Here is a 27,486-nt window from a genome sequence, read left to right as displayed (position 1 = left end):
GTATAATAAAAAGAACATCACACATTGACTTGAAGATATGAGGTTTATCTTCTCATGTTGAAAAATTAGCATTTTTCATACGAAACACATTGTGGCTCTGAGTGACATATTTCCAGACATTTCATGCCAATGATGTCACTTACAGTGTTTTCCTGCTGACCAGACGCACTTTGTCAAAATGGTGAACCAGATCAAAATTAAAATCCTTTTGATTAACTTGTGTATTTTTTTCTGGATGTGTCCATATAGTAATATAATGGTGGCGTGAAGATATTAAGTTTATCTTCTCATGTTGAAAATATTTTCACTTGTTCGTTTCGCTCACTCATTATATATATATATATATATATATATATATATATATATATATATATATACACAACCCTGATTCCAAAAAAGTTGGGACAAAGTACAAATTGTAAATAAAAACGGAATGCAATAATTTACAAATCTCAAAAACTGATATTGTATTCACAATAGAGCATAGACAACATATCAAATGTCGAAAGTGAGACATTTTGAAATTTCATGCCAAATATTGGCTCATTTGAAATTTCATGACAGCAACACATCTCAAAAAAGTTGGGACAGGCGCAATAAGAGGCTGGAAAAGTTAAAGGTACAAAAAAGGAACAGCTGGAGGACCAAACTGCAACTCATTAGGTCAATTGGCAATAGGTCATTAACATGACTGGGTATAAAAAGAGCATCTTGGAGTGGCAGCAGCTCTCAGAAGTAAAGATGGGAAGAGGATCACCAATCCCCCTAATTCTGCACCAACAAATAGTGGAGCAATATCAGAAAGGAGTTCGACAGTGTGAAATTGCAAAGAGTTTGAACATATCATCATCTACAGTGCATAATATCATCAAAAGATTCAGAGAATCTGGAAGAATCTCTGTGCGTAAGGGTCAAGGCCGGAAAACCATACTGGGTGCCCGTGATCTTCGGGCCCTTAGACGACACTGCATCACATACAGGCATGCTTCTGTATTGGAAATCACAAAATGGGCTCAGGAGTATTTCCAGAGAACATTATCTGTGAACACAATTCACCGTGCCATCCGCCGTTGCCAGCTAAAACTCTATAGTTCAAAGAAGAAGCCGTATCTAAACATGATCCAGAAGCGCAGACGTCTTCTCTGGGCCAAGGCTCATTTAAAATGGACTGTGGCTAAGTGGAAAACTGTTCTGTGGTCAGACGAATCAAAATTTGAAGTTCTTTATGGAAATCAGGGACGCCGTGTCATCCGGACTAAAGAGGAGAAGGACAACCCAAGTTGTTATCAGCGCTCAGTTCAGAAGCCTGCATCTCTGATGGTATGGGGTTGCATTAGTGCGTGCGGCATAGGCAGCTTACACATCTGGAAAGACACCATCAATGCTGAAAGGTATATCCAGGTTCTAGAGCAACATATGCTCCCATCCAGACGACATCTCTTTCAGGGAAGACCTTGCATTTTCCAACATGACAAAGCCAAACTACATACTGCATCAATTACAGCATCATGGCTGCGTAGAAGAAGGGTCCGGGTACTGAACTGGCCAGCCTGCAGTCCAGATCTTTCACCCATAGAAAACATTTGGCGCATCATAAAACGGAAGATATGACAAAAAAGACCTAAGGCAGTTGAGCAACTAGAATCCTACATTAGACAAGAATGGGTTAACATTCCTATCCCTAAACTTGAGCAACTTGTCTCCTCAGTCCCCAGACGTTTACAGACTGTTGTAAAGAGAAAAGGGGATGTCTCACAGTGGTAAGCATGGCCTTGTCCCCACTTTTTTGAGATGTGTTGTTGTCATGAAATTTAAAATCACCTAATTTTTCTCTTTAAATGATACATTTTCTCAGTTTAAACATTTGATATGTCATCTATGTTCTATTCTGAATAAAATATGGAATTTTGAAACTTCCACATCATTGCATTCCGTTTTTATTTACAATTTGTACTTTGTCCCAACTTTTTTGGAATCGGGGTTGTATTCACCACTCGAAGATAACCTTCATATCTTCATGCAACTTTATAATATCTTCTATATATAACTCTGCTTTGCTAAGAGTTTACCATATGCTACACCTCTTTAGTTCATCGTTATAAAATGATAAACTAAAGAGGTGTAGCATATGGTCTGCAGTCTGTTCCTGTCCGATTTAACTTATTGTCTGGTTAGTGACCAAGCTCATTAACTTGCTATCTGATACTTGGCTAAATGTAGTGAGTTAAATGCAGAGGATGAATTTCACTGTGCTTGAAGTGTGCATGTGATGAATAAAGGTTTCTTCTTCTTCTTCTTAATGCTGGTAGACCAATGAATTATCTATCTATCTATCTATCTATCTATCTATCTATCTATCTATCTATCTATCTATCTATCTATCTATCTATCTATCTATCTATCTATCTCACACAGTATTTTGTAGTTATTCATCATGTACAAATGTGAGTAATTAGTTTGCTAAAATCTGAAAATGTGACCTATAATTAATTCAGTGAAATATATTACAGAATACAGCGGCATCACAGTCTCAGGGAAAGAGAGGGCAAAAATAGAATGTAATTTTCTTGATATTTTCTTTATTTAGGCTATTTCTTTGTGGAAAAAATATATTATGATTTTTTAAATATATGTTTAAATGAATGAAATTTCTAAGACTAATATAAATTTTCTTATTCATCGTTCTGTAATTTTTTTTCTTAATGATTTAAAAAAATAGTGATATTGAGCTTGGAATGGATAAAGAAAGGTAAGTTAGGTGTTGTTGTTGTTGTTGTTGTTGTTGTTTTTAAAGCCTAATACAAGTGCCTCAGATGATCAAATTCAGGCAAGGTTTTATTTATTTATTTATTGACTTACTTACAAAGAACACTAATTGGTGTGGGTTGTCTCCTCGGTGTATGATATGCACATTTTTTCTTCTGGTGTGGTTTGAAAACATCTTAGGGATTACAGAAAGGTATAATGTGTTGATCTCATGTTTTGGACAGATATCGGAATAAGTCGCAGAAATCAAAGTAGCAAAAAATGCCCCAGATTACCTGATGATTAATTATTATTGTTGTTGTTGTGGTGGTGGTATTTGATGTCTCAGTAATGCAGGAGGTGCTGCAGCCCCCTATAGTGGTAGCGAGTGCCAGTGCAGCTGGACTTGGCACAGCCACCAAGTTAAATCATCTGGGCTTCACTGATGTCACTCTGGCAGAAGCATGTCAGCAGGTTGGAGGCAGAATAGCAAAAGCCAAAACAGGTGCTTGAGTTCTGTCCTATTAATTGGTTAAAGGGGAAATAATATAAATTTGGATTTAACATCTGGATTTTACATTTATGTTTTCCATCATTTGATTTATTTCAACACATGAAGCAAAGAGGAACACATTTAGCCTACATTTAATGTTGCTTTGTTTTACACAGGAAATGTCTGGGTTGACTCTGGTACTCAGTGTGTCCATGGTGCCTCTGAAAAAAAAAACCAGTCTACTGTCTTTTAAAAAAATCTGGCCTCCTTAGCCCATCCCATTCTCATTATCTCTAGCCGCTTTATCCTTCTACAGGGTCGCAGGCAAGCTGGAGCCTATCCCGGCTGACTATGGGCGAAAGGCGGGGTACACCCTGGACGGCCTCCTTAGCCAAGTACCTAAAAAAGGCATATTTTACAGATGCAGTGGACGTAAAGTCGATGAAGCTTTCAGCCGATCTGTGTATGAGGCTGGACAAAAAGTGATTTAATATCAAGGTCAAATTGGGAAAAGCATAGGAGAACACTTTGCAGATAAAGCCCAGGAGTTCACTGAGATGCATGACGATGATGAGAAGGTGGTAGTGCAGAGCATTCTTTCCTTAGTTGGGAAACAGTGTCTGTTTGATATTGGTGCCCCAGACCTTCATCACGTTTCTTTGGCTTCATGGCAATATTATGTCAACATGGGGGAAGATCTCAGTGTGGAAGGGTATGTTGTATGTTCATTGATCAGATCACAAAAGTTCTTATTCAGTCAAAAACCAAATAACAACTACATTTGTGTACTACTTCTTGTTACTTATTGTCTCTATCCCAGGCTTATGTTTCAAATCATGGAAAAGTTAGTGGAGGACGTCCCTAAGGAGTGTTTGCTCCTGAATAAGGTAGTGAGCAAGGTGAAGTGGGATAGCTCTTTCTGTGGTAAAGAAGGCCAGATGTACCTTGTGTGTGTGGTGTGTGAAGATGGAGATGAGATTTTGGCAGATCATGTCATTGTCACCATCTCTCTTGGTGAGCAATTTGCCAATGATTACAGTTTTCACTTTTATATTTCATGCTTTTATAGTTTGTAATGACCTGTATTGTTTTGAAACATCTGTTGCCCGCTTTCCACCAACATGAACCAGGTGCTAGTTCTGGGTTGGTGCTAGTGCTGGATTGGAGAAGGTTCATCATGCAAACTTTCTGAGAACTGGTTTGCTTTTCCACAGGCAAGAGTTTGAATGTCTCTGCTTTCCCATCTACTAGCCCTAGAGCAAGTACCATTAGCCCCACTAGTGCCACTAGCCAATGCCTGTTGGCCAACCCCAGTAGTGCTACTAGCCCTATGCTGCTAGTGACAAGTAAAACAAACACAACAGTGGACTTCATCGACTCTTTGTGTGTGTGTGTGTGTGTGTGTGTGTGTGTGTGTGTGTGTGTGTGTGTGTGTGTGTGTGTGAGTGACATTTTCTTCAGACTAGACACTATACTAGCTCTGTTTTTTTTAAATGGTGGTTCCAACGTTTAGCTGGTTTTGTTAGTCACAATAATCCTACACCTAGCCTCTGACATAAGTGGTTCTTGATTCTAGCCCAGAAAAAAGTTGTTGTCACTTTGGAACCAGTTTTGCCTGACTGAAAGCCAATTCTTTGGCTGTCGGAATGCAAAGAACTGATTCAAGATTAGGCACCAGCTTCAAACCAGCTCTGAAACTGCCTTGGTGGAAAAGGGGAATGTGAAACAAGTTAGTTCCTGTTATCCCTTACTTTTTAGCAATTGTAGGCAGTCATTCCCTCACCAGCTTCTTTTTCCCTCTCTCTCTTTATATTAAGAAGACAAAAAAGGAAAAAGGTTTATCATGTTACATATAACTTTTGAACAATTTTCTACTTTTCTGTAGTGGATAACTGACTACTGTTACAAACAGCTGACACTGCATACGCTTTCCTTAAAGTTATACAGCCTTTCGATTTCATAAAATTGGTGAAATTTCGTTCCCTCTGAAATTTGGTCATTGTGAGATATTTTTATTTCTGTAATATCTCACAAAATATCAGGCCATTCTGTGGCTGGGAAGTTATTTAATTTGAGGGGCTTCCTGAGCAAGTAATGTGCATGAAATTGCTCACTTCGCACAGTCAAGCAGACAGAGGAAGTCCGTGTGCGCATGCGCAGGTTTACCTTGACCGTGCACTGACAGTTACATCATTCTGTTGCTAAGCGAACAGCTGATCACACCGAGGTGCTCACTGACCGCCGATATTTATTAGTTTGGTCCTGTGTTTCCTTTCCTTCGCAACATAACATTTTTTCTTCTCGCTTTCTATTACTGTAGTCAGTCTTTCACGTTTCATTTGCATACTCACGTCCTCCATTTTTCTCTCCTGTTTCGAATTTGCATCCCACAATGCCTTGCACAAACAAGGAAAACCCACCACGTGATGCATGACATAGTATTTTGAATTGGGTCATGGTGAAGCAGGAAAAAACAGCGGAGAATTTAGGGCCATGTGGCCCTAAATTCATTATTTGTTCTATTAAAAAAAACTAATAAAATTGGAAGTCTGTGATTCGAAATCAGTAGCTTTCGGTCCACTAAACAAAATTAATTGGGTGTCGGGGAAAATTCTTTTTATGGCCTAAACTTGAAAAATCTGAAAGGCAGTCTATCTTTAAGTGTTACATTTATGGAATGAATGAATTGTTTAACTGAAACAAATTTATTTGGAGAAAACAAATTCCTCATCAAGAAATAATTATCTTCAAATATGTATTATTTTACTACTATTAATACTACTCTTATTTTCCCACTGAATAAATTTATTTTCTTTTTTCCATTAGGCTGCCTCAGAGCTCAAGCAGCCACCTTCTTCAGTCCAAGTCTTTCAGCAGAGAAGATGCAGGCGATTGATAAACTGGGTTTTGGCAATATTGGAAAGAGCTTTCTGGAATATGAGAATGCTTTCTGGGAGAATGATGTCGGCTTTATTTATTTTGTTTGGGACGATGACTCTGTTACATCTGTGCATGCTGATCAAGCTCCATAGCTGAAACACCTCCAACTGTTGGCTATGATGAGACCCCAAGAAAAGTATGGTAAACAGTGTACAATAGTGGTGTTAAAATATACAAATATGTTATAAATCAGGTTTCGGTTTCTAGGTTTGGAAATGTTCTAATTGGTTGGTGTCCTTTGGATGTAGCTGACCTGATTGAGACCATGCCAGAGAAAGAGTTAGCTAGTGCCATCACTGAACATACAGTATCAGGATACTGGTAGATTTATATTATATTATGTCCATACCAAAATTTAAAAGGGTTTATATGAAAATATGAAAATGAATATTTATGAAAGGAATATATTTGTTCTCTCTCTCTCTCTCTCTCTCTCTCTCTCTCTCTAAGAAATCCAAATATTCCTCCACCAAAGAGAGTTATGTGCACACAGTGGCATAGTAACTGCTTCACACACGGTGTTTGGAGTTTCCTACCTTTTGGTGTAGATGCACTGGTCATGGATGCCCTGGCACAGCCTTTATTGGGCAAGAATGACCCAAGCAAGGTAAAAGCCATTTAATATCAGTAAATTATGGTCAATCAGGTGTGAGTGGGCACCCTGTTTTATTTTAAGAACAGGGATCTATCAAAGTCTGATCTTCACAACACATGTTTGTGGAAGTGTATCATGGCATGAACAAAGGAGATTTCTGAGGACCTCAGAAAAAGCGTTGTTGATGCTCATCAGGCTGGAAAAGGTTACAAAACCATCTCTAAAGAGTTTGGACTCCACCAATCCACAGTCAGACAGATTGTGTACAAATGGAGGAAATTCAAGACCATTGTTACCCTCCTCAGGAGTGGTCGACCAACAAAGATCAATCCAAGAGCAAAGCGTGTAATAGTCGGCGAGGTCACAAAGGACCCCAGGGTAACTTCTAAGCAACTGAAGGCCCCTCTCACATTGGCTAATGTTAATGTTCATGAGTCCACCATCAGGAGAACACTGAACAACAATGGTGTGCATGGTAGGGTTGCAAGGAGAAAGCCACTGCTCTCCAAAAAGAACATTGCTGCTCGGCTCCAGTTTGCTAAAGATCACATGGACAAACCAGAAGGCTATTGGAAAAATGTTTTGTGGACGGATGAGACCAAAATAGAACTTTTTGGTTTAAATGAGAAGCGTTATGTTTGGAGAAAGGAAAACACTGCATTCCAGCATAAGAACCTTAAACCCATCTGTGAAACATGGTGGTGGTAGTATCATGGTTTGGGCCTGTTTTGCTGCACCTGGGCCAGGACGGCTTGCCATCATTGATGGAGCAATGAATTCTGAATTATACCAGTGTATAAAGGAAAATGTCAGGACATCTGTCCACGAGGCGGCACGGTGGTGTAGTGGTTAGCGCTGTCGCCTCACAGCAAGAAGGTCCTGGGTTCGAGCCCCGGGGCCGGCGAGGGCCTTTCTGTGTGGAGTTTGCATGTTCTCCCCGTGTCCGCGTGGGTTTCCTCCGGGTGCTCCGGTTTCCCCCACAGTCCAAAGACATGCAGGTTAGGTTAACTGGTGACTCTAAATTGACCGTAGGTGTGAATGTGAGTGTGAATGGTTGTCTGTGTCTATGTGTCAGCCCTGTGATGACCTGGCGACTTGTCCAGGGTGTACCCCGCCTTTCGCCCATAGTCAGCTGGGATAGGCTCCAGCTTGCCTGCGACCCTGTAGAAGGATAAAGCGGCTAGAGATAATGAGATGAGATCTGTCCATGAACTGAACCTCAAGAGAAGGTGGATCATGCAGCAAGAAATCGACCCTAAGCACACAAGTTGTTCTACCAAAGAATGGTTAAAGAAGAATAAAGTTAATGTTTTGGAATGGCCAAGTCAAAGTCCTGACCTTAATCCAATGGAAATGTTGTGGAAGGACCTGAAGCGAGCAGTTCATGTGAGGAAACCCACCAACATCCCAGAGTTGAAGCTGTTCTGTATGGAGGAATGGGCTAAAATTCCTCCAAGCCGGTGTGCAGGACTGATCAACAGTTACCGGAAACGTTTAGTTGCAGTTATTGCTGCACAAGGGGGTCACACCAGATACTGAAAGCAAAGGTTCACATACTTTTGCCACTCACAGATATGTAATATTGGATCATTTTCCTCAATAAATAAATGACCAAGTAAAATATTTTTGTCTCCTTTGTATAACTGGGTTCTGTTTATCTACTTTTAGGACTTGTGTAAAAATCTGATGATGTTTTAGGTTATATTTATGCAGAAATATAGAAAATTCTGAAAGGTTCACAAACTTTCAAGCACCACTGTAAAACAAATCTTAAATACACTGCACCTGAGTAACTTACTTCATGCCACAGTGTCTTCTCGCACCTGTCTCATGCTTGAGACACTCCCACTGCGATTACTAAAATAGAATAAAGGGAGAAAATTCTTTGATACAGCGTGTGTGTTTTTATGTGAATAATGACAGTCATACAGAATGTTTTGTTCGGATGTGAATTATACACTAAAGTACAATTGATAAACAAATAGACCAAGTACACTATTTGTTGATCAAATGATTGTTTAATATTTTACAGATAGATATATAAGGAAATTCCACAGATACAGTAGCGCTGGAATTATTGGCACCATTCTTGAAAATGGGCAAAAGGCTTCCCTTAACATTAAATAAGTTTTTATAAAGAAGTTGTAGTTAATAGATAGTTAGTGCCTAATTAATGCAGTGTGGAAAGTAGTTGTTGTAAAGAAGAAATTCAATTCTTATATAAATATGAATGTTTTTAAAATAATTAATTGTTTTAAAAATATATGTTTAGGCCCAAAGTTTGCATGTTCTCCCCGTGTCCGCGTGGGTTTCCTCCAGGTGCTCCGTTTTCCCCCACAGTCCAAAGACATGCAGGTTAGGTTAACTGGTGACTCTAAATTGACCGTAGGTGTGAATGTGAGTGTGAATGGTTGTCTGTGTCTATGTGTCAGCCCTGTGATGACCTGGCGACTTGTCCAGGGTGTACCCCGCCTCTCGCCCATAGTCAGCTGGGATAGGCTCCAGCTTGCCTGCGACCCTGTAGAACAGGATAAAGCAGCTACAGATAATGGATGGATGGATATTTGTATGGCACTATATCAAAGCAGATGTAATGAACGTTTCAACTTGTAATGGCTACAGCACAATCAGGTGTACGCATTGTGTTGCAAAAATGGTCAAAATTTGATTAAGCAGTTTCAAGGAGTAAAGTGATTATTTTTGCTGCCAAATATATTGGGAATGTGGTACTGAAAGTTTTTTTTTTCTTATTCGGACCTACATTTAAAAAACCCCCAGATATATGGAGCCATGTATTGAGGGCCTACGGACACTATATTACTCATAATGAAGTTTTATTTATCAATAAATGCCAATGATTATATACAATATTTAGTGTAAAATAACCTTTATTCATAAACTTTAAAACAGAACATGTGAAATAAATGCTTATAAATCCATATCAAAATGTCATTATGTATTTCTTAGGTCTAACGTAATGAAATTTCTAAACTCAAATTGCTTTATCTACTAACAGATTCTGGAATCTGAATGGTATCCTCCCTTTTGATCTTGTTTCATATAAACCCTTAACTGTTTATATTTTTCAAGTACAAAAGTAGTATTAAATTCACTATTATGTCATTTATTTGCCTAAAATAGCAATTTCTATTAAGGTACCTATGGACACTACAGTCTAAATCAAATACTCACAACTAATGTATGCAGATGTATTTTTTTATTCACCAATGTTACAAAGATTCAGATACATATCAACTATGGTCAAAGTTAGCCCAGGCCACAAGCCAGGCTACCCAAATTTGGGCTCTACCCAAATTTGTTTGGAAGAAAAATCAGAAACAAACATTTATTTTTGTTTGGCCTTAGGACCATTAATTTTTCCCTTAAAAGATATCAAAATATAGTAATGTAAACAAAAATACTCTGTTTAGGCTATTAATGAAAAATATTTATTTCAATACAAATTAAATAAATTATAGGTAATGTATGGGACAGTATATACCATTTGAATCAGTATATACCTGTTTATAGTTATTGATTTAAATTAAAATTTAAAATGAAATATCTGTTCAGAAGTCTTCTCCTCTTGGCATCCACCTTCCATTCTCAAGAAAGACTTACATAAAAATCTTGAGTAAAACTGATTTTGTCCTCTCCTGAGTCTAGCCAGCCAGCCAGCCAGACAGACAGACAGACGACTATGTAACTATCTAACAGAAATGTTGTATTTTTAACCCTTTATTTACCAGCACATGACTCTTTGCTGACCAAAGCTAATCAAAGTGAAAAATTCCTATTCATTACATAAACATAGAATTATTTTGTAATGTACATGTATTATGATGAATATATTGTTTTGCTTGCTGATTTCCTTACTTCCCTTATTAATATTATTTTAAAATGTGTTTTTGCCCAATCCCAGCCTATGGTTTAGTATTAAGTAAATTACTCAGTATTTAAATTAAAATTCATTTTTTAAATTACACATTTCTGGATTAAGCTGAAAGGTAAAGGCATGACTTGTAGGAAGTGCTGTAGTTCTGTACATAATAATACCCCATATGTGCACAAAATACATCATTCATACAGGAATTATTTAGTGATTAAAAAAATAACTTATTTACATATCTTTATGTAGGTGGATGTGAGATAAGGCAACTGCCATTGTAAATACAGAATGTATGTTTACTCCTGATATTAAATAATGGGAACAAGATCAGTGAAGCTTTGGACCTACTGACACTACAAGTAGCCTACATTATTTTTACTGATTTTATAACAAAAAAAAATGTATATTGACTGATGTGAGATTTGACAACTAGCATTGTAGCCTAAAAACAGGCAGCCCTACAGTGCTAATCATATGACTCAAAAAGTTAAAAGTTATTCTTTGTTTGCTCTCATGCTAAATAATTTTCATTAAATTGACACTCATACCATTACTGTCCTTTCATTGTATAATCATTTGCTCATATATAAAATCGTTTTACTTATTTGTAACCAAATTGGTGACTTTTATGGGAGAAATATGGGTAAATCACTGAATAATAGGAACAAGAATGCTTGGGGCCTACGGACACTACAAGGGGCCTACGGACACTACAAACAAGTATTCAAGTTTTATCACTGTATGTATTAATCCAATTTATGTTGAGTGCTTATGTTTGATAAAAGTATCCAACAACAAATAGCAACATACCAATAATTATCAAACATGGCATCTGTGGGGGCGTCGTGGCTCAGGTGGTTAAGGCGCCGTACCATGAATGCGGGCGACCTGGGTTCGGTTCCGGCCCGAGGTCGTTTCCCGATCCCTTCCCGTCTCTCTCTCTCCCACTCATTTCCTGTCTCTGCACTGTCCTATCCAATAAAGGTGCAAAAAGCCCAAAAAAATATCTTTAAAAAAAAAAAAAAAAACATGGCATCTGTTCTATGATTTAGTACCAGGCCTATGGACACTACAGATTTTTTAGGCAAAATTATATGGGTTCAGGATCAGGTGACAAGAATTAGTATTTCTAAAATTAAAACTAGTCTTTGTAAACAATCAGATAATTACTGATTCACACACAACAGAGACATCATATGCTTGCTTATAAATTGCATTTTGATGATACATCTTACACTTTAGTCTTTTAGAAAGAGTAGTTTTTGCCAGAAAATATATAATCATGCAAAATGACGCTTGACACATGATTTCATTTAAAAAAATTTTTTATATAATACCTGTACTATGTGACACACCTGGCGACTTGTCCAGGGTGTACCCCACCTCTCACCCGTAGTCAGCTGGGATAGGCTCCAGCTTGCCTGCGACCCTGTAGAAGGATAAAGCGGCTAGAGATAATGAGATGAGACACATTTACTCAATGAACATGAAAAAAATAAGTGATAAAAGAAAAAACAACATGAATTTTACTCATCTTATTATCTGTAGCCACTTTATCCTGTTCTACAGGGTCACAGGCAAGCTGGAGTCTATCCCAGCTGAAAGGCGGGGTACACCCTGGACAAGTCACCAGGTCATCACAGGGCTGACACATAGACACAGACAACCATTCACACCTACAGTCAATTTAGAGTCACCAGTTAACCTAACCTGCATGTCTTTGGACTGTGGGGGAAACCGGAGCACCCGGAGGAAACCCACGCGGACACGGGGAGAACATGCAAACTCCACACAGAAAGGCCCTCGCCGGCCACAGGGCTCGAACCCGGACCTTCTTGCTGAGGCGACAGCACTAACCACTACACCACTGTGCCAACCACGAAGTTTACTAATATTTGCAATTCATTTAAATTTTTTTTTACATTTAAAATATCAATAAATAGCAAGTGCAACATCATTATATCAAATTTATGATAAATTTGGATCACATAATTAGTCATAACTTTGGACTCGATTGATCGATTTCCACAATATTTTCAGGGATTTTAGATCCAACACAGTTACATATTTTCTATTACTCTTCATGATAGACAAGCAAACTCATATGATGTAGAATACAGATACTCGATACTAACAGTAATTGGTACACCTGATTGTGCTGGAGCCGTATGTTTTTAAATTATGCTCATATTTCTGTAATTATATAGTATGCCAAAATTCCTGTGGTTCTCAGTACTTAGTGAGTAAGTATGTGTTTTTTGGACATCGCATTAATATCCTTATTTTGTTCAGCAACCAGACAACAACGTGTATGATGACGTAGGAACCATGTAGTGGCTTGTCACTTGTTTCTGCACGGGAGTAATTCTTGGAACACTCACATGTGTTTTAGATGTTGACCTTTTCTCCATCCTCCTGTATGGGTTTTTGTAGATGTAGAAGGTGAAAGTGCATGTTAAAGTTACATATATGGCTCTGAATAAAATACAGACGTATCATGGGAGTTTGTTCAGGTGAGTAATAAAACACAGGACACCGCTGGGAGTCCGGTTAGCTTAGCACAGGCGTGCTAACAAGTAGCTTATTAACTTCAATAAAGATCGCGGTTTAAAAGTAGACCCCTGGTAAATTATTAACTCGCTCTATATCTCTGTTGTAGAGAGATAAAGATTTGGTATGCTAAATGCTTGTGCTTGGTTTAAAGGTCTCCTTGCATCGTTTTTTCATTAATTGTGCGGTGGTCTCTAGTATGAATGAATGCCCTGTGAGCCGGTTTTGGTGAAAAAAAATGCCGTGGTTCTCCCGTTTCAGGCTGTTCTAGTTTGCTGGAGGAGCGGGTGGTGGGAGAACGACAGGATTTCAGCTCTTACTCATTAATATTCATGACATGTAAACGTGTTACCTCTGATTGGCTAACAGCATTGTGACGCTACCTCCAGTGGGTCAGAACAAGCGGATGTGGGTGTCTTTGTAAAAACTGTTTCGATTGGCTATTATGGTCTCGACATCGATGTTTTGACCAATAACAATGTAGATGTGGAAGCGGGGGCGTGGCCTAGCGGCGGTCTGTGAATGGAGGGCGGAGTCAGGGAAGGTAAGTGGCAGAATCACTGCACCTGACGGGAATTAACGTGTGTTTGTGTGTCTCCCCCAGTGACAGCGACCTATAAGAGGAGAGGGAGAGTAGAGGAAGGGAGCTCTCTTCCCAACCAGAACGCTTGTGTGTGAGAGAGACTGGGAGGGGTTCGTTCGTTTAATTCAGTGGTTCTCAACCGGGGGCGCGCCCCCCTGGTGGGGCGCGGAGGTACTCCAGGGGGGTCGCGAGTAGGCTTCATGTATGGAGGGAAAAAAAAATCTGGGGCTAACAGGCTATAGTAGCTAAGCAGATGCAACACATTTACCCATGTCAAAATGCAGGACATTGGACTATTACATACAAATCAATACTATTATAAAATCTATCATCAATCTATCATAAAATCTTGTGTGTGTGGCCGCATCAGTCGGGGGAACTGTGATATGTTCCCAAGCCTTGCAGACTTTATCAGTAATGCAGGCACTTCCCACGATTTCTCATCTGTCTTTCAAGCAGCGTCAGAGCACCTGTCGGTAATGAGAAAACAGTTTGCGGCATACTTCACAGAGGATTATCGCTCTTTTGCGTGGGTTCGAGATCCATTTGTGTGTACTGCTGACGAACTTCCAGTTGACATGCAGGAACAGCTTATTGAGCTGAAGAGTGACAGTAGACTTAAGGCAGTCTTCACCTCATGCCCTCTTTCGACATTCTGGGCAGCATTGATGCAGGAGTACCCGCAACTGTGTGACGTAGCCTTGAAACTGCTCATCCCATTCGCATCGACCTACTTGTGTGAGGCAGGATTTTCAAAAATGACTGCGCTCAAAACGAAATATCGCAATCGTGCGCAAATTGAGGATGACTTGAGACTGTGCTTGTCAAACATTTCGCCAAGAATCGAGGATCTTTGTAAGGCAAAGCAGGCTCAGGTCTCGCATTAACGCAAATGCAGATCACAAAGGCACAGTAAAAAGTAAAACCTAAATTCACGCCTGGTCCCAATTCCCAATGATATCAATAGCCAGCTAATGATAAGCCTAATAAAATACCTAATAAAAACACTAATAATAATAATAATAATAATGATGCCTATTAATAATAATAGCATAATAATAATAATAATAATAATATCAACAACCAACAACAGCAATAATAATAATAATAATAATAATAGGCCTAATAATAATAATAATAATGCCTGAAAGAACATAAGTCTTGTACTACTGCCAACAGCTTAGTAATGATAATAGGCCATAATAATAATAATAATTATAATTATAATAATGCCCGAAAGCAGATTAGAAATGTGGTGCTACTGCCAATTATAACAATAGCCTAATAATGATAATAGGCCTATGTATTTCTATGGAATGGATAATGCTACTACTGCTGCTGCTACTACTACTACTACTACTAATAATAATAATAATCTAGCCCAGGGCTATCTATCTATCTATCTATCTATCTATCTATCTATCTATCTATCTATCTATCTATCGGTCGATATAAGGTGCTGTAGGTCAGGTGGCGTCACTGCGGGTGAGTGTGTTTGGGGGGGGATGGGGGCGGGGCGAGAAGAGGGGCCCCCAACTGCAATGAACCAGCTTTGGTGGGGCCCAGGTTGCAAAAGGTTGAGAACCCCTGGTTTAATTGAATACTCCCTGCGGCAGCAGCTCTTATCAAGGCACACGGCACGGAGCTCGCCTCGGGGTGTGTGGGGGAATAACATCCCCTGGCTGGGAGCTGACGGGCCCTGGCAGCGCTGGTTCGTTTGGGAGAGGGCAGGGATCGCTGGCTGCCAAGTCTGGGGAGGCTGGGACTTAGGGTTAGGTGAATTGCGTCCTGTGGCGCGGAGCTAGTCCGCCCTGGCAGCACTGGTTCCTTCGGGAGGGGGCAGAGGTCACTGGCTGCCAAGTCTGGGGAGGCTGGGACTTAGGGTTAGGTGGATTACGTCCTGTGGCGCGGAGCTAGTCCGCCCTGGCAGCGCTGGTTCCTTCGGGAGGGGGCAGAGGTCGCTGGCTGCCAAGTCTGGGGAGGCTGGGACCTCCCCTGCCCGAATTACGAGCGTACAAAGTCGGGCTGGAGCCGCCGTTAGAAACAAAACTGATGCGGTGCACCACGCCGCGCCTCGGGGCAAATTATGTCTCTCTCCTCGCGCATTCTTTCCGTGGGCGATCGCAAGCCAAGGTGGGCGAGGCCATGAATACTAATTTTCGAAGTGACATAACTTCGTATGTTTTTTTTTTTTCTAATCCGCTCGTTTTTCCGACTATTTTCTTTCATAAGCTAATACAGGGAATGGGAGTAGAATTACATTTTCACAGGCAGCATGCATATGCAACTCTGAGTGAACTATGGTATTTCAAAAAGAGCCAGTATTAAACGTTTTTGGTGGAAGGGCACCTTTAAAATAAACACTTATTATGCTTTGTAAATGATTTTCGTTGCTAATAATTATCGACATTTTCAGTTTTTATGGCTGTTCATGTATGTACGTGAAATAGAGCGGCGGCTACAATTATCGACACCTTAACGATCTTTTGGCCATTGCAAAAGTAGAAAAGAGTTTCAATATGTAAACTGTGCATGAATAATTACTCAAACTTCCACTGGAAAAAAACGAGTTGATTCTCGATTACTTAGTGTATCAGATCACGTTCCCCAGTGATCGACGCCGTTCCACAATTATCGATGCCTTTGTCCACATTTATCGACACCCTTCCACAGTGATCGACGCTTTTGTCCACAGTTATCGACACCGTTCCACAATTATCGACACCTTTGTCCACAGTTATCGACACCGTTCCACAATTATCGACACCTTTTGTCCACAGTTATTGACACCGTTCCACAATTATCGACACCTTTGTCTAGTTATTGACACCGTTCCACAATTATCGACTCCTTTGTCCTAGTTATTGACACCATTTCAGTGATCACCACTTTTGTCCACAGTTATCGACGCCTTTGTCCACAGTTATCGACAGCTTTGTCCACAGTTATCAACACCGTTCCACAATTATCGACATCCAGACGATTATTTATTTAAAATAATAATAATAGGAATGTGGTATTAAGTTAACAAAACATTAGTTTTTATTTAAAATTTGTTTTACATAGACTTTTATATTTAGTACAAAATATATTTTATATACCGTATTTTCTGGACTATAAGCCGCTACTTTTTTCCTAGGTTTTGAACCATGCGGCTTATACAAAGGTGCGGCTATTCTGTGGATTTTTCTTCCACCGCTAGGGGCGCTCTAACCGGAAGTAGAATCAAAAATAAGATAGACGAAAAATCAATGCAAAGAAGAATTAGCAGATCTTTAGCAGATAGAACACGCACGACAAATTACTAACTGGTAATTATTTTCAAATCCAGCGAAGATGATTAAAGTGACTTGTGGTTTCAAACACAGGAGAAATGAAGGTAAATAAATACCGGTTATTTTCTCTTGGTTCTGTTCCGTTTTAATCAGCAAAGTTGCTGCCGTGTTAAAAGGCACTGTTCGGAAAGAATCTGTTCAGGTACATACATGTACATTTACAGTACAAAATCGTTCTGTACATGCAGTAAATATTTAATTTTTCAACATAGATATCTGCGGCTTATAGCCCGGTGCGGCTTGTATATCTTTTTTTAAATTTTTTTTTAAAAATAGAGCGGATGCGGCTTATATACAGGTGCGCTCTATAGTCCAGAAAATACGGTAAATATATCGATGTCGAGGTTATGTAAATGAAGTAATTCTAATGTTTGTAAACAAATGAAGTGATAATGTTTAACCTGTCAGAAAATCTTTTTGTTCCACTTTCTCCCCACTTTCTAAGTATTTTCGTAGAGCACATTTTGTTAATCATTCGTTGTTGTTTGTATTAATTTCTAGTTTTGTAGTTTACCAATAAATGTCAACAGGCAATCGACATTGTAACCACATGAAAATCCAGGTCAAAGGTCGCATGTCATTCCTCGAACCAAAATATAAAATGTCTACTGATATTGTAATATGTGGTAGATATTTACAACAAACTGCAAAAAAAATATTTTCTGAATGGAATAGAAAAATCTGAATATTTCAAGCATTTTTTTTTTAAACATGCTAGGAATTTAATTCTGGTCTAATTCTATTTATTGCAATAGGATTCTAAATACTCTATAAGCATTTCATTCTGTTTTGAATCAGAAAAAATTATTATAAATCACAGCACTTTTATTTTTTAAAGTACTTCATTGATTTCAACAGTGTTACACAAAGATCGATCCATAACAGTTGTAAATGTCACTTAATTCCACAGGGTGTCGATAATGGTGGACACCGGTGAAAGCGATCTCTATTATCAACACCTCACATGGCTTCTCAAATGCGCGTTTAGATACAAAATGGTGACTGTCAAATGAAAGAGTAAGAAACAAAGTAGGCTTCGATAAGGAGATCATGAAATATCGGTGAATTTGATCAGTAAAAACATGTCCATGATCTTTCCACCATACTTACCTGCGATGATAACGTCTGGGTTTTCCTCAGATTGCTGATCGTGCTAAAAAAAATTCCATCTCAAGTAATGAGCTGTGTCATCAGACGACAAGATCAAAGGGCGAGGGCGGTCTTCCGGTTGATTTAATTAACCAATAATAACTGTTGTAACTGAAACTCACCTTTGTAAAATAGTTTTCTCATCTCATTATCTCTATAGCCCAAGAGCATTAGCTCAAAATTGAGTCCAACCCGGAACAAATTAGTAACAAGCTGAATTTTTCAGCATATGTTCAGAATACCCTTAGGAATAACATACTAAAAGTCCCCGGGAATCCACCTTGTGCTGTTTGAGAAATTCAAGATGGCGTCCAAAATGGCCGCCGATTGGAGATTTTTCAATATCTCAGGGATAAAACATAATATAAATGCAATTAAAATGTTAAATTATATGTTCTCTCATACAAGCAATGCAAATTCACCATTGTCACACTGTTAAAATTAAAATTAACCAAGATTACAAGGTCATTAATGTGGAAATTACATGGAATTTGATGGTTGACATGATTGACAGATTAGCTTAGTAGGCTACCTACATACAATGACATAATGTAAGACAACAATTAGACATCAATTTCCTTAATATTTAGTGCATCTTTAAGCTTTGATAAAATATTAAAGGGAAATTAAATTTGAGAACTCTATCTTCTAAAACTACAATGGCAAGCTGTTTCAGTACACTTCTTCAACATTCCGGCGACTTTCATGACAAAAAGGTCTGCCTCAATAAAAGCTCTTGCTTATAAACAATGAGTAGACTTAAACACTTCTCAGTGCCTCAGTTGTAATGCTTGGACCTTTGTTGTACCATCAATGAAGTAGGGAATTTATTCAAGCTTGTTTAAAGGTGGAAAAAAAATCTTTGAGTTTCTAGCGCCAGTCTTTACTACTAGCAATGCCAGTGTGTTCGGACAAAAAATGACTAAACTCAGCATGACCTTTTAAAAATGACTGAACTCAGCATGACCTTTTAACATGCCATTTTTCATTTTACACCACCAATTTACTTTAATTAATATTAATGAAAATAAGTGCTCCAACCCCTAGTAATTGTGTTTGTTGTTTTGTGAACAGAATAGGATGATACGGAGTGAACGAGTAACCAATGGATCCACACTATACACAAATATACTGTTATAATAATGTGTACATTGTTATTATATAATGTTAATACACAATAATTAATACACACATGTTGGAATTTACTCTCCTACCCTACAAAACATATATTCTGACCTTTTAATTGCATTAATATTTTGTTTTGGGCCTGAGATATGGGCAGATCTCCATTTGGCAGCCATTTTGGATGCCATCTTGAATTTCTCAGAGAGCACAAGGGGGATTTCCGGGGACTTTTAGTATGTTATTCCTAAAGGTATTCTGAACATATTCTGAAATTTTCAGCTTGTTACTAATTTGTTCCGGGTATAACCCTATTACTCCTGGGCTACTAGCTGCTTTTTCCTGTTCTACAGGGTCGCAGGCAAGCTGGAGCCTATCCCAGCTGACTACGGGCGAAAGGCGGGGTACACCCTGGACAAGTCGCCAGGTCATCACAGGGCTGACACATAGACAAGCAACCATTTACACTCACATTCACACCTACGGTCAATTTAGAGTCACCAGTTAACCTAACCTGCATGTCTTTGGACTGTGGGGTAAACCGGAGCGCCCGGAGGAAACCCACGCGGACACGGGGAGAACATGCAAACTCCGCACAGAAAGGCCCTCGCCGGCCACAGGGCTCGAACCCGGACCTTCTTGCTGTGAGGCGACAGCGCTAACCACTACACCACCGTGCTGCCCCGTAAAATAGTTTTTTATTGGTAAATCTGAAAAGGTGTCGGTAATTATGGACTGTCAATAGTTGTAGCCACTGCTTTAGTACAACATTTTAATCAGTTAAATCTATGTGAAGTTTATACTTTTGATAAACGTGAGCATATTTAAAAAATCTGTTTAGAATTGACTTTAGTTATTAGCACATTACTATAAACCTGTGATCATTTATGAAAGCAGTCTCCAGTGGCAGCACTTTGTTATAGTCAGAGGTAAAACACTTCCTGTAGGTTTTCCACCACGTGAAAGTCCTCAGGAGTTTTTGTTTCTGGTGTTTCAGTAAAATTCTAATCTGCTTTTTTGTCTTATCTTTAAGTGAGAGAAGAAAGAAACACTAGTGAGGGAACGACTATTTATAGCTGCTGTTAATGTATTTGTAACAGGAAATAATTTGTTTCATGGACATTTCACAGCATTAAATGTTTATAAACTAATATAAATATTTAGATATTACAGTATCCTCCATGATTGACTTTGTAAAGTATTGCACCCCCTGTAGAGATCAGCAAAAATGATTAGAAAAAAATCCACCTTTTGGTGAAGTCGCTTCATCTCACACTGAAAATATGAGAAATCCAACCTTTTACTTGAAATAAATGTATTCAGAGAAAAACAAAATCTTTCATTAAGAAATAATTATTTTCAACAAAAGCACATGTGCCATTATTATTGGCACCCCTACTTTTAATACTTTGTACAACCTCCCTTTGCCAGTAAAACAGCGCTGAGTCTCCTATAACATTTTTATAAGGTTGGCGATACAGAGCAGGGCATCTGAGACCATTCCTCTGAACACAATCTCTCCAGATCATCCAGGGTCCCAGGCCCTTTCTTGTGCTCTCTCCTCTTCAGCTCAGCCCACAGATTTTCAATGGGGTTCACATCAGGGGACTGAGATGGCCATGGGAGAAGCTTGATTCTGTGGTCAGTTAAGCATTTTTGTGTTGATTTAGACATATGCTTCGGATCATTGTCCTGCTGGAAGATCCAATGACGACCCAGTTTCAGTTTCCTGGCAGACGCAGCCAGGTTTTGATTTAAAATGTCCTGGTATTTCATGGAGTCCAGGGCCTTTGGAGGAAAAACGGCCCCAAAAACATCACAGAACTTCCACCATGTTTTACAGTTGGGATCGGGTTCTTTTCATTATAGCCATCCTTCTTTTTACACCAAACCAACCTTGAGTGAGTGTTTTTTATTGCCAAAAAGCTCAATTTTTGTTATATCAGACCACAGAACACAGTTTCAGTCAAAGTTGTAGTAGTGCCTTGCAAGTTTCAGGTGCTTATGTTTGTGGTTAACTGACAGAAAAGGCTTTTTCTTTCCTGGCATACCTCCCAAATAATCTGTTGGCATGGAGGTGGTGTCTGATGGTGGTTTTGGAGACTTGGAAACCCCAAGATTTAACTTTTTCTTTGTGTAATTTACCAACAGTGGTCCTTGGGGGATTTTTTTTTTGGCCTCTCTTACCATCCTCCTCACTGTACATGGGGCAAAAATAAACTTGGGTCTGCTTCCAGGCAAGTTTGTAACAGTTCCAGTTGGCGTCCACTTTTTAAAAATTATTGTCCTAACAGTAGAAATGAACATTTTCAGGAAAGTAGCTATTTTTTATAACCATCCCCTGACTTCTGAAGGTCCACACACTTCTCCTTCATTTGGTTTGTGTGTTCTCTTTCCCATGCTGATTGATGACAAAGGGAATTTGGCCTGTGTCGCCTCATGTTTGTTCCCCAGTTCATCAGGAAGTCATGGATTACAATTTGAAAGTTCCTACACACACCAATCAACTCAACAATGTACAGTTTAAATGGGAAACATGCTTCTGTTACACTGTGTTCACTATAATTTCCAGGAGTGCCAATAATAGTGGCACATATGTTTTTGTTAAAAATAATTATTTCTTGATGAGGGATTTGTTTTCCTCTGAATAAATGTATTTCAATTAAAGGTTGGATTGTTCTCATTTTGTGTCATTGTTTAATTAATGGAAAAGTGTAATCGTTGGCAAGTTGCAACAGGGTAATAGGAGTAAAAAACTTTGTGAGGTTCTGTTATAGCAAAATAATCACTTTTTTTTGTTGTATTCCATACTTATTACAACTTGAGGAAGTATGACGTCAGGTCTGATTCCTTCAGGCCCAAATGTTGTCCGCATATGGAGGTCTTAGATCATTCAGTATACAGAGAAAGTAACTGTATCCACACCACAGTATACTATTTTAAAATGAATGCCCTTGAATTATATTTTTACTTTATTACGTTATCTCTGTAGCGTATTAACAACACCCAAGGTCCCATTCACTGGTCACGTTTCCTTTTTCTGTATATTTATGTTTGTGACATTTCCTCTACTTTAGGTGTCTCCAGGAAGTGATATCTCGGAGATGTTTACTTGCTGTGTCCTCGTTTCACACCACAACCACCCAGTCAAGCTCCAACAGATCCTCTGTGGTTCGCTGTAGCAGACAGAAATATGAGCGAATGTACCCGGTCTTGCTCATTCGTCCAGACGGCTCCACCATTAATATCAGATACAAAGAACCTCGGAGAATTATAATGGTTAGTGCAGTGTTGTAACTTAGTTAAGTTATTGCACCCACTTGGTTTCTGCATGGGGAAACATATGTACCCCTGTTTTAAAGCTTAAACACAAAAGAGAATTCATTGTTTGCTTGCTGAAACTGCACTATTACATGGCTTAAATATTTTGTCAGTTATATTCAATTAGCAGTTTATTAACATTCAAACGTTTGCATTCCCTTTGACACAATCTAGTTAATATCTAGTTACTATCACATGACCTAAAAGAGAAAATAAGAAAAATGATTTTTAATATACTAAGTAACTTTAAAAACGCACAGTGGAATTCAACACGATATCACTTTAGATCCATGCATATATTTGAAATTTATGATATTGTATGTAATGCACACACATCTTGAAACATCGATAAAGGACATTTATTGTCAAACTCAAGAATTAATTCACAATAAAAAAATTCAAAGTGACAGTTGGTCCATGTTCGGACCGTCATGCTGGAGATTCTGGGTCTGTGTCGTCCAGGGGTCTCAGCAGCAGTGACTGAGGGTGTCAGGAATCTGTCACGGAGGTGAGCTAGCCTGAAGTGCTGATCCTGAACTGGCGTCGTGACTCAAGGCTGACCAGGGCGTGGACGATCCCTGGTGCTCCCTGTCTGTCTGTAACGCTGACTCAAACGGGAAATGGTTGAATGATGAACACCGAAGTGCCGGGCGACCTCTGTCTGTGTACTTCCGGCACGCAACATCCCGATGGCCTGTTCACGTTGATTTTGGCTTAGGCGTGGCATCTTCAATAATGACAATTTTCCCATCATTTCCCCCGGGTATTTATAGGCAAGATTGTGTGTGTACAGTGTATGCAAAATTTGTTTGAAAATTAAAGCCTGTCCATGTCATTGACTACCCGAGTCATATTGTACGTTATTGAGTACAACTCCCTTAAATTCTGATTTGAGCACAGATTTGGAACTTATTCGGGCGGAACGAAGTTATTTTTCCATTGTGATATATTTCTTTTCTTCTTGAGATAAACTCAGCACGAATTCAGCAAGTTTTATCAATGTGCGTTTTTAAAGTTACTTAGTGTATTTTAATTGCCAGAGAAATTTACACAAATACAAAACAAAGAGCAGAAGTCTTCAGAATCAAGGATTAAATGCCATGTTTTATATCACATGTATAAAGATTACAGTGATGTACATTTTCATTATTAGTATCTGTTAACATATTTGTTTCGTGGTCCAAATCCTGCGCTCTGATTGGCTGGCGAGCAGGTCCGTATCCTACGGTACGGACCCTGGTTACGGACTGTAGCGTCCCCGGCTGAATGATGGTCATAGTCTTTGATGATTCACAGTGTTGTTTTTTTTTTTAATTTTGCAGGAATCTTGTAGTCGTGAACACACCGTAAGAGCTATGAAAGGGGACAAAAAAATATATATACACATCTTCCTTCACAACAATGAACATACCGTAACATAGCCCCACATTATTTTTTTCACAGTCCGGTTTCCATCAAATCCTGTGCTCTGATTGGCTGGCGAGTGGGTCCATGTCCTACGATACGGACCCCGGTTATGGACCTCTGGCGACTCGCTCGTTCACAACAACAAACATAGTAGCAATTTTTATCAACATTTATTTTCATGTTTCTCAGGAGAATAGCATTAATTTTACAGCATGGATAGCGATAACGACAGTGTTCACAGCGAAAGCGAGTTTTACTACCCTGAGGAAGAAGAAATAAAAGAAAACATTTCAGGAGAAAGCTAAAAACCTGTAACTCGGTGGTTCTCAAACTTTTTTCACCAAGTACCACCTCAGAAAATATTTGGCTCTCCAAGTACCACCATAATGACCAACATTAAAATACAGTAGCATAGTAGGCCTAAGTATTCATTAAAAACAAGGCGGTTTTATTTAACAAGTATATTTAATATTGTTGGCCACTGTAACATTACACACAGTACTTTGAACAGTAACACTGTGTTTAAATATAGGAAAATAAAACAATGTACTTAAATAATGCTAATGGCAAACACAGCAGTTCCCCGATTGTGTGCGGCTTACCGGCTCTGGCGATCGGGAGGCTGGCACGATATGAAGCTTCCTGTGCTTTGGCTACGGGTGTACCATAGGACAGAATGGTGGACTTGGACTGCTTCAGTTCATCACGTTTTTGTAAAAAAAAAATCCATTGGTTTGTCCTTTAGTGCTGTGTGTTTGGTTGTAAGATGCCGTTTGAGATGCGACGGTTTCATGGACTCATTGCTCAGAACGTCCCCACATACAACACACTGCGGCCTGGGCAGCTCCTCTGTCCCGCTCCAAATGAATCCCAATTTTATCTATTTTTCGTCATACTTCCTCCTCACTGGTTTCTGCCGTTTGCTAGCAGTTCTGGGGCTGGTTTTGCCACTGTCGTTAGCATCTGCGCTCGGCTCACACGCATCCTCTTCAGTTCTCCCTCTCTCCTGATCCACGCTCCCATTCACGGATTTAAGCCACGACAGTAATTTTGTCGTACTCGTCATAATTAGCAAAGCCACTTCCACCTTTTCCCATCACAGCCTAGTCTACCAATGGCGGATAACCGTCTGTCAGCGGAACCGGCGGGAATGCGTACGTACGCTACGTATGGCTACCCAGAAGCACTTGCAAACTTTTTAAAATTATTAACTTAATTTGTATCTCCTTTCATTTTCTTGTCATCGGTTGATAAGATATTTTCATCCATTCGGATATTATGGATAGTATTTCACGTTTTATTTTATTTTTTAAATTTTATTTATATTTAATTAAGTGATTCTTTGGCGTACCACTAGAATGGAGCCCGCGTACCACTAGTTTGAGAATCACTGCTCTAAATGTTGCTAACGCCGAGCAAAAACATGGCTGAATCCTGAATGACTCAATTTTGTATAAATAGGGGACTACATAGGCAGCAAAATGTAGTTTTTTTCCTGTCATATAAGTGCACTTGTATACCGAGGAGGAAGCCATTTGCATTACAGCCGTGAATGAGGATTCAAAATGGCAGCTCGCCTCGGCTTTCCCTTTCGGGCGCTCTCGTTTTCTGTTAGAATTTGGTAAAGGGAAAAAAATGAGAGATGAGATTATTTACCAGCTTAAGGTCGGTCCGTATGGTGAAATACCATGACCTCGGCCTTGAATACTGACCTTGGCCCAGAGGTCACGGTATTTCACAATACAGACCTCCCAGCTGGTAAATAACATATATATATTCTTATTAGTATGGTATTATTTGACAATTTTCCCCTTGTGATAAGGGATATTAAATGCCTTTTTGGTTTTTGAAGGAAAGGTATACAAAATTTGCATTCAACCGTACATGTAATTGTGAGCCATTTTGTTCCACTATTCATATAGAAAATATAAGGACCCTACATTTTCCACCAACCCAGCGCCAATTATTTCCTGGTTGTGTTCTCTCTCAGATGCCTGTGGACATTACAACTCTGTCAGAGGAGGAGAGAAAGGCCAGGATGCGAAAGAGGGATCCAAAGAAGGGAGTGGCCAAACGAAAGGATGATGAATTTGAGGATGACTTTAAACTGGAGGACTACAGCAAGTTCTGGAAGAAAACATGAACAGATTGGCGTATTTTATTCAGCATATTTATGCAGTTTCACATGTATAGAGCTTGTGCTGTTGTTGTGTTTTTTGTTTATCATCAAATCATTAAAAATTCTTAAAACTGCAGAAATGAATGTTATTCTCTCTCTCTCTCACAGACACACAGACACACACACGTAATTGATAGAATTTGCAGCCTGAACTATTTATATTGTGCAAAAGGTGCGGCAAGTATATGACTGTGTTTGATATAGGAGTTTTGATTTTAGAGTCTTCAGCTGTCTGTGGAGTTATAAAAAGACATTGCATTTCTGAATGTAAACCAAAAGGGGCGTGAGAACACCACTAATAAATCCCTAATTGCACTAGGCACTTAAAACACTTAGGACTTGGTATGATATCAATATACTGTATGTCACACTACACTTTTTCTTATTGTATCATAGGACCTAATCTGGAGTATCTAAAAATCTTTTTTTTTTAATGACCTGAAATCAGAAAAAGTTGGGAGGATATATTGAAGTTTAAATTTAAACAGAAAACAATGATTTGTAAATACCCTTTGACCTGTATTGCACTCAAAACAATACAGCAGCACATTATTTGATGTTTTACTTAACAAATTTTCTTTCCCAAAATAAAGATTAAAAAAAAGTTGGTATAGTTAAGCATTTATCACTTTATAATGTTGCCATTCCTTTTCACAACACTTAAAAATGTTTAGGGACTGAAGACACTAAGTGAAGAAGTGTTTCAGTCGTTATTTTGTCCCGTTCTTCCTGCAAACAGATCTTAAGGTGTGCAACGGTACGGGGTCATCATTGTCATATTTTTTGTCTCAGAATTCTCCACACATTGGACAGAGGGGACAGGCACCCTCTTCTTCCACAGCCATGCCTTTGTAATGTGTGTAGAATGTGGTTTTGCACTGTCTTGTTGAAATATCCCTGGAAACGTTGTCCTCTTGGAGGCAGAATATGTTGCTCCAAAATCTCAGTGTACTTTTCTGCATTAATGCTGCCATCACAGAAGTGTAAGTTACCTTTGTCAAGGGCACTGAGACAACCCCATACCATGACAGACCCTGGCTTTTGGACTTGTTGTCTTTGGTCTGGAGCGCACAGCGTCCATTTCTTCCAAAAAAGGCCTGGAATGCTGAGTCGTCTGACCACAATACACATTACCACTGTGTGTTGGTCCATCCCAGATGCCTGTGAGCCCAGAGAAG

At 39.1% G+C, this 27,486-nt stretch overlaps 2 protein-coding genes and 1 long non-coding RNA gene across 3 annotated transcripts in view; 2 read left to right on the top strand and 1 right to left on the bottom strand.

Annotated features, from left to right (window-relative positions):
- Positions 1–3,096: 3,096 nt before the first annotated feature.
- paox1 (polyamine oxidase (exo-N4-amino) 1) lies at positions 3,097–6,800 on the top strand. Its single transcript, XM_060932735.1, is given in 8 exon segments — positions 3,097–3,250; positions 3,415–3,464; positions 3,467–3,497; positions 3,617–3,950; positions 4,059–4,252; positions 6,065–6,314; positions 6,386–6,499; positions 6,629–6,800. Coding segments are annotated over 8 exon segments (1,299 nt in total).
- A 6,225-nt stretch (positions 6,801–13,025) lies between these two features.
- mrpl55 (mitochondrial ribosomal protein L55) lies at positions 13,026–26,388 on the top strand. The gene is made up of 3 exons (XM_060932128.1): positions 13,026–13,175; positions 22,479–22,680; positions 26,120–26,388. The coding sequence occupies exons 1-3, from the start codon at positions 13,132–13,134 to the stop codon at positions 26,270–26,272; spliced, it is 399 nt and encodes a 132-aa protein (XP_060788111.1). The 5' UTR covers positions 13,026–13,131; the 3' UTR covers positions 26,273–26,388.
- The window catches only part of LOC132893226 (uncharacterized), a 32,908-nt gene continuing 29,247 nt past the window's right edge, over positions 23,826–27,486 (bottom strand). Inside the window, exon 3 of the long non-coding RNA XR_009655536.1 lies at positions 23,826–24,075. This is a non-coding gene — a long non-coding RNA (uncharacterized LOC132893226). The remainder of the gene's footprint in view (positions 24,076–27,486) is intronic.

This window comes from Neoarius graeffei, chromosome 10 (assembly GCF_027579695.1).
Source record: "Neoarius graeffei isolate fNeoGra1 chromosome 10, fNeoGra1.pri, whole genome shotgun sequence".
NCBI lineage: Eukaryota > Metazoa > Chordata > Actinopteri > Siluriformes > Ariidae > Neoarius > Neoarius graeffei.
Note: the sequence above shows the minus strand (reverse complement) of the source record. Positions and strands in the feature narration are given on the sequence as shown.

Bases quoted from the DNA above. Each gene is read 5' to 3' on its own strand.
- mrpl55 (XM_060932128.1), top strand. From the start codon at position 13,132: ATGGCTCTGAATAAAATACAGACGTATCATGGGAGTTTGTTCAG. The intron at 13,176-22,478 runs GTGAGTAATAAA...CCTCTACTTTAG, and splicing joins TATCATGGGAGTTTGTTCAG to GTGTCTCCAGGAAGTGATAT. The intron at 22,681-26,119 runs GTTAGTGCAGTG...GTTCTCTCTCAG, and splicing joins AACCTCGGAGAATTATAATG to ATGCCTGTGGACATTACAAC.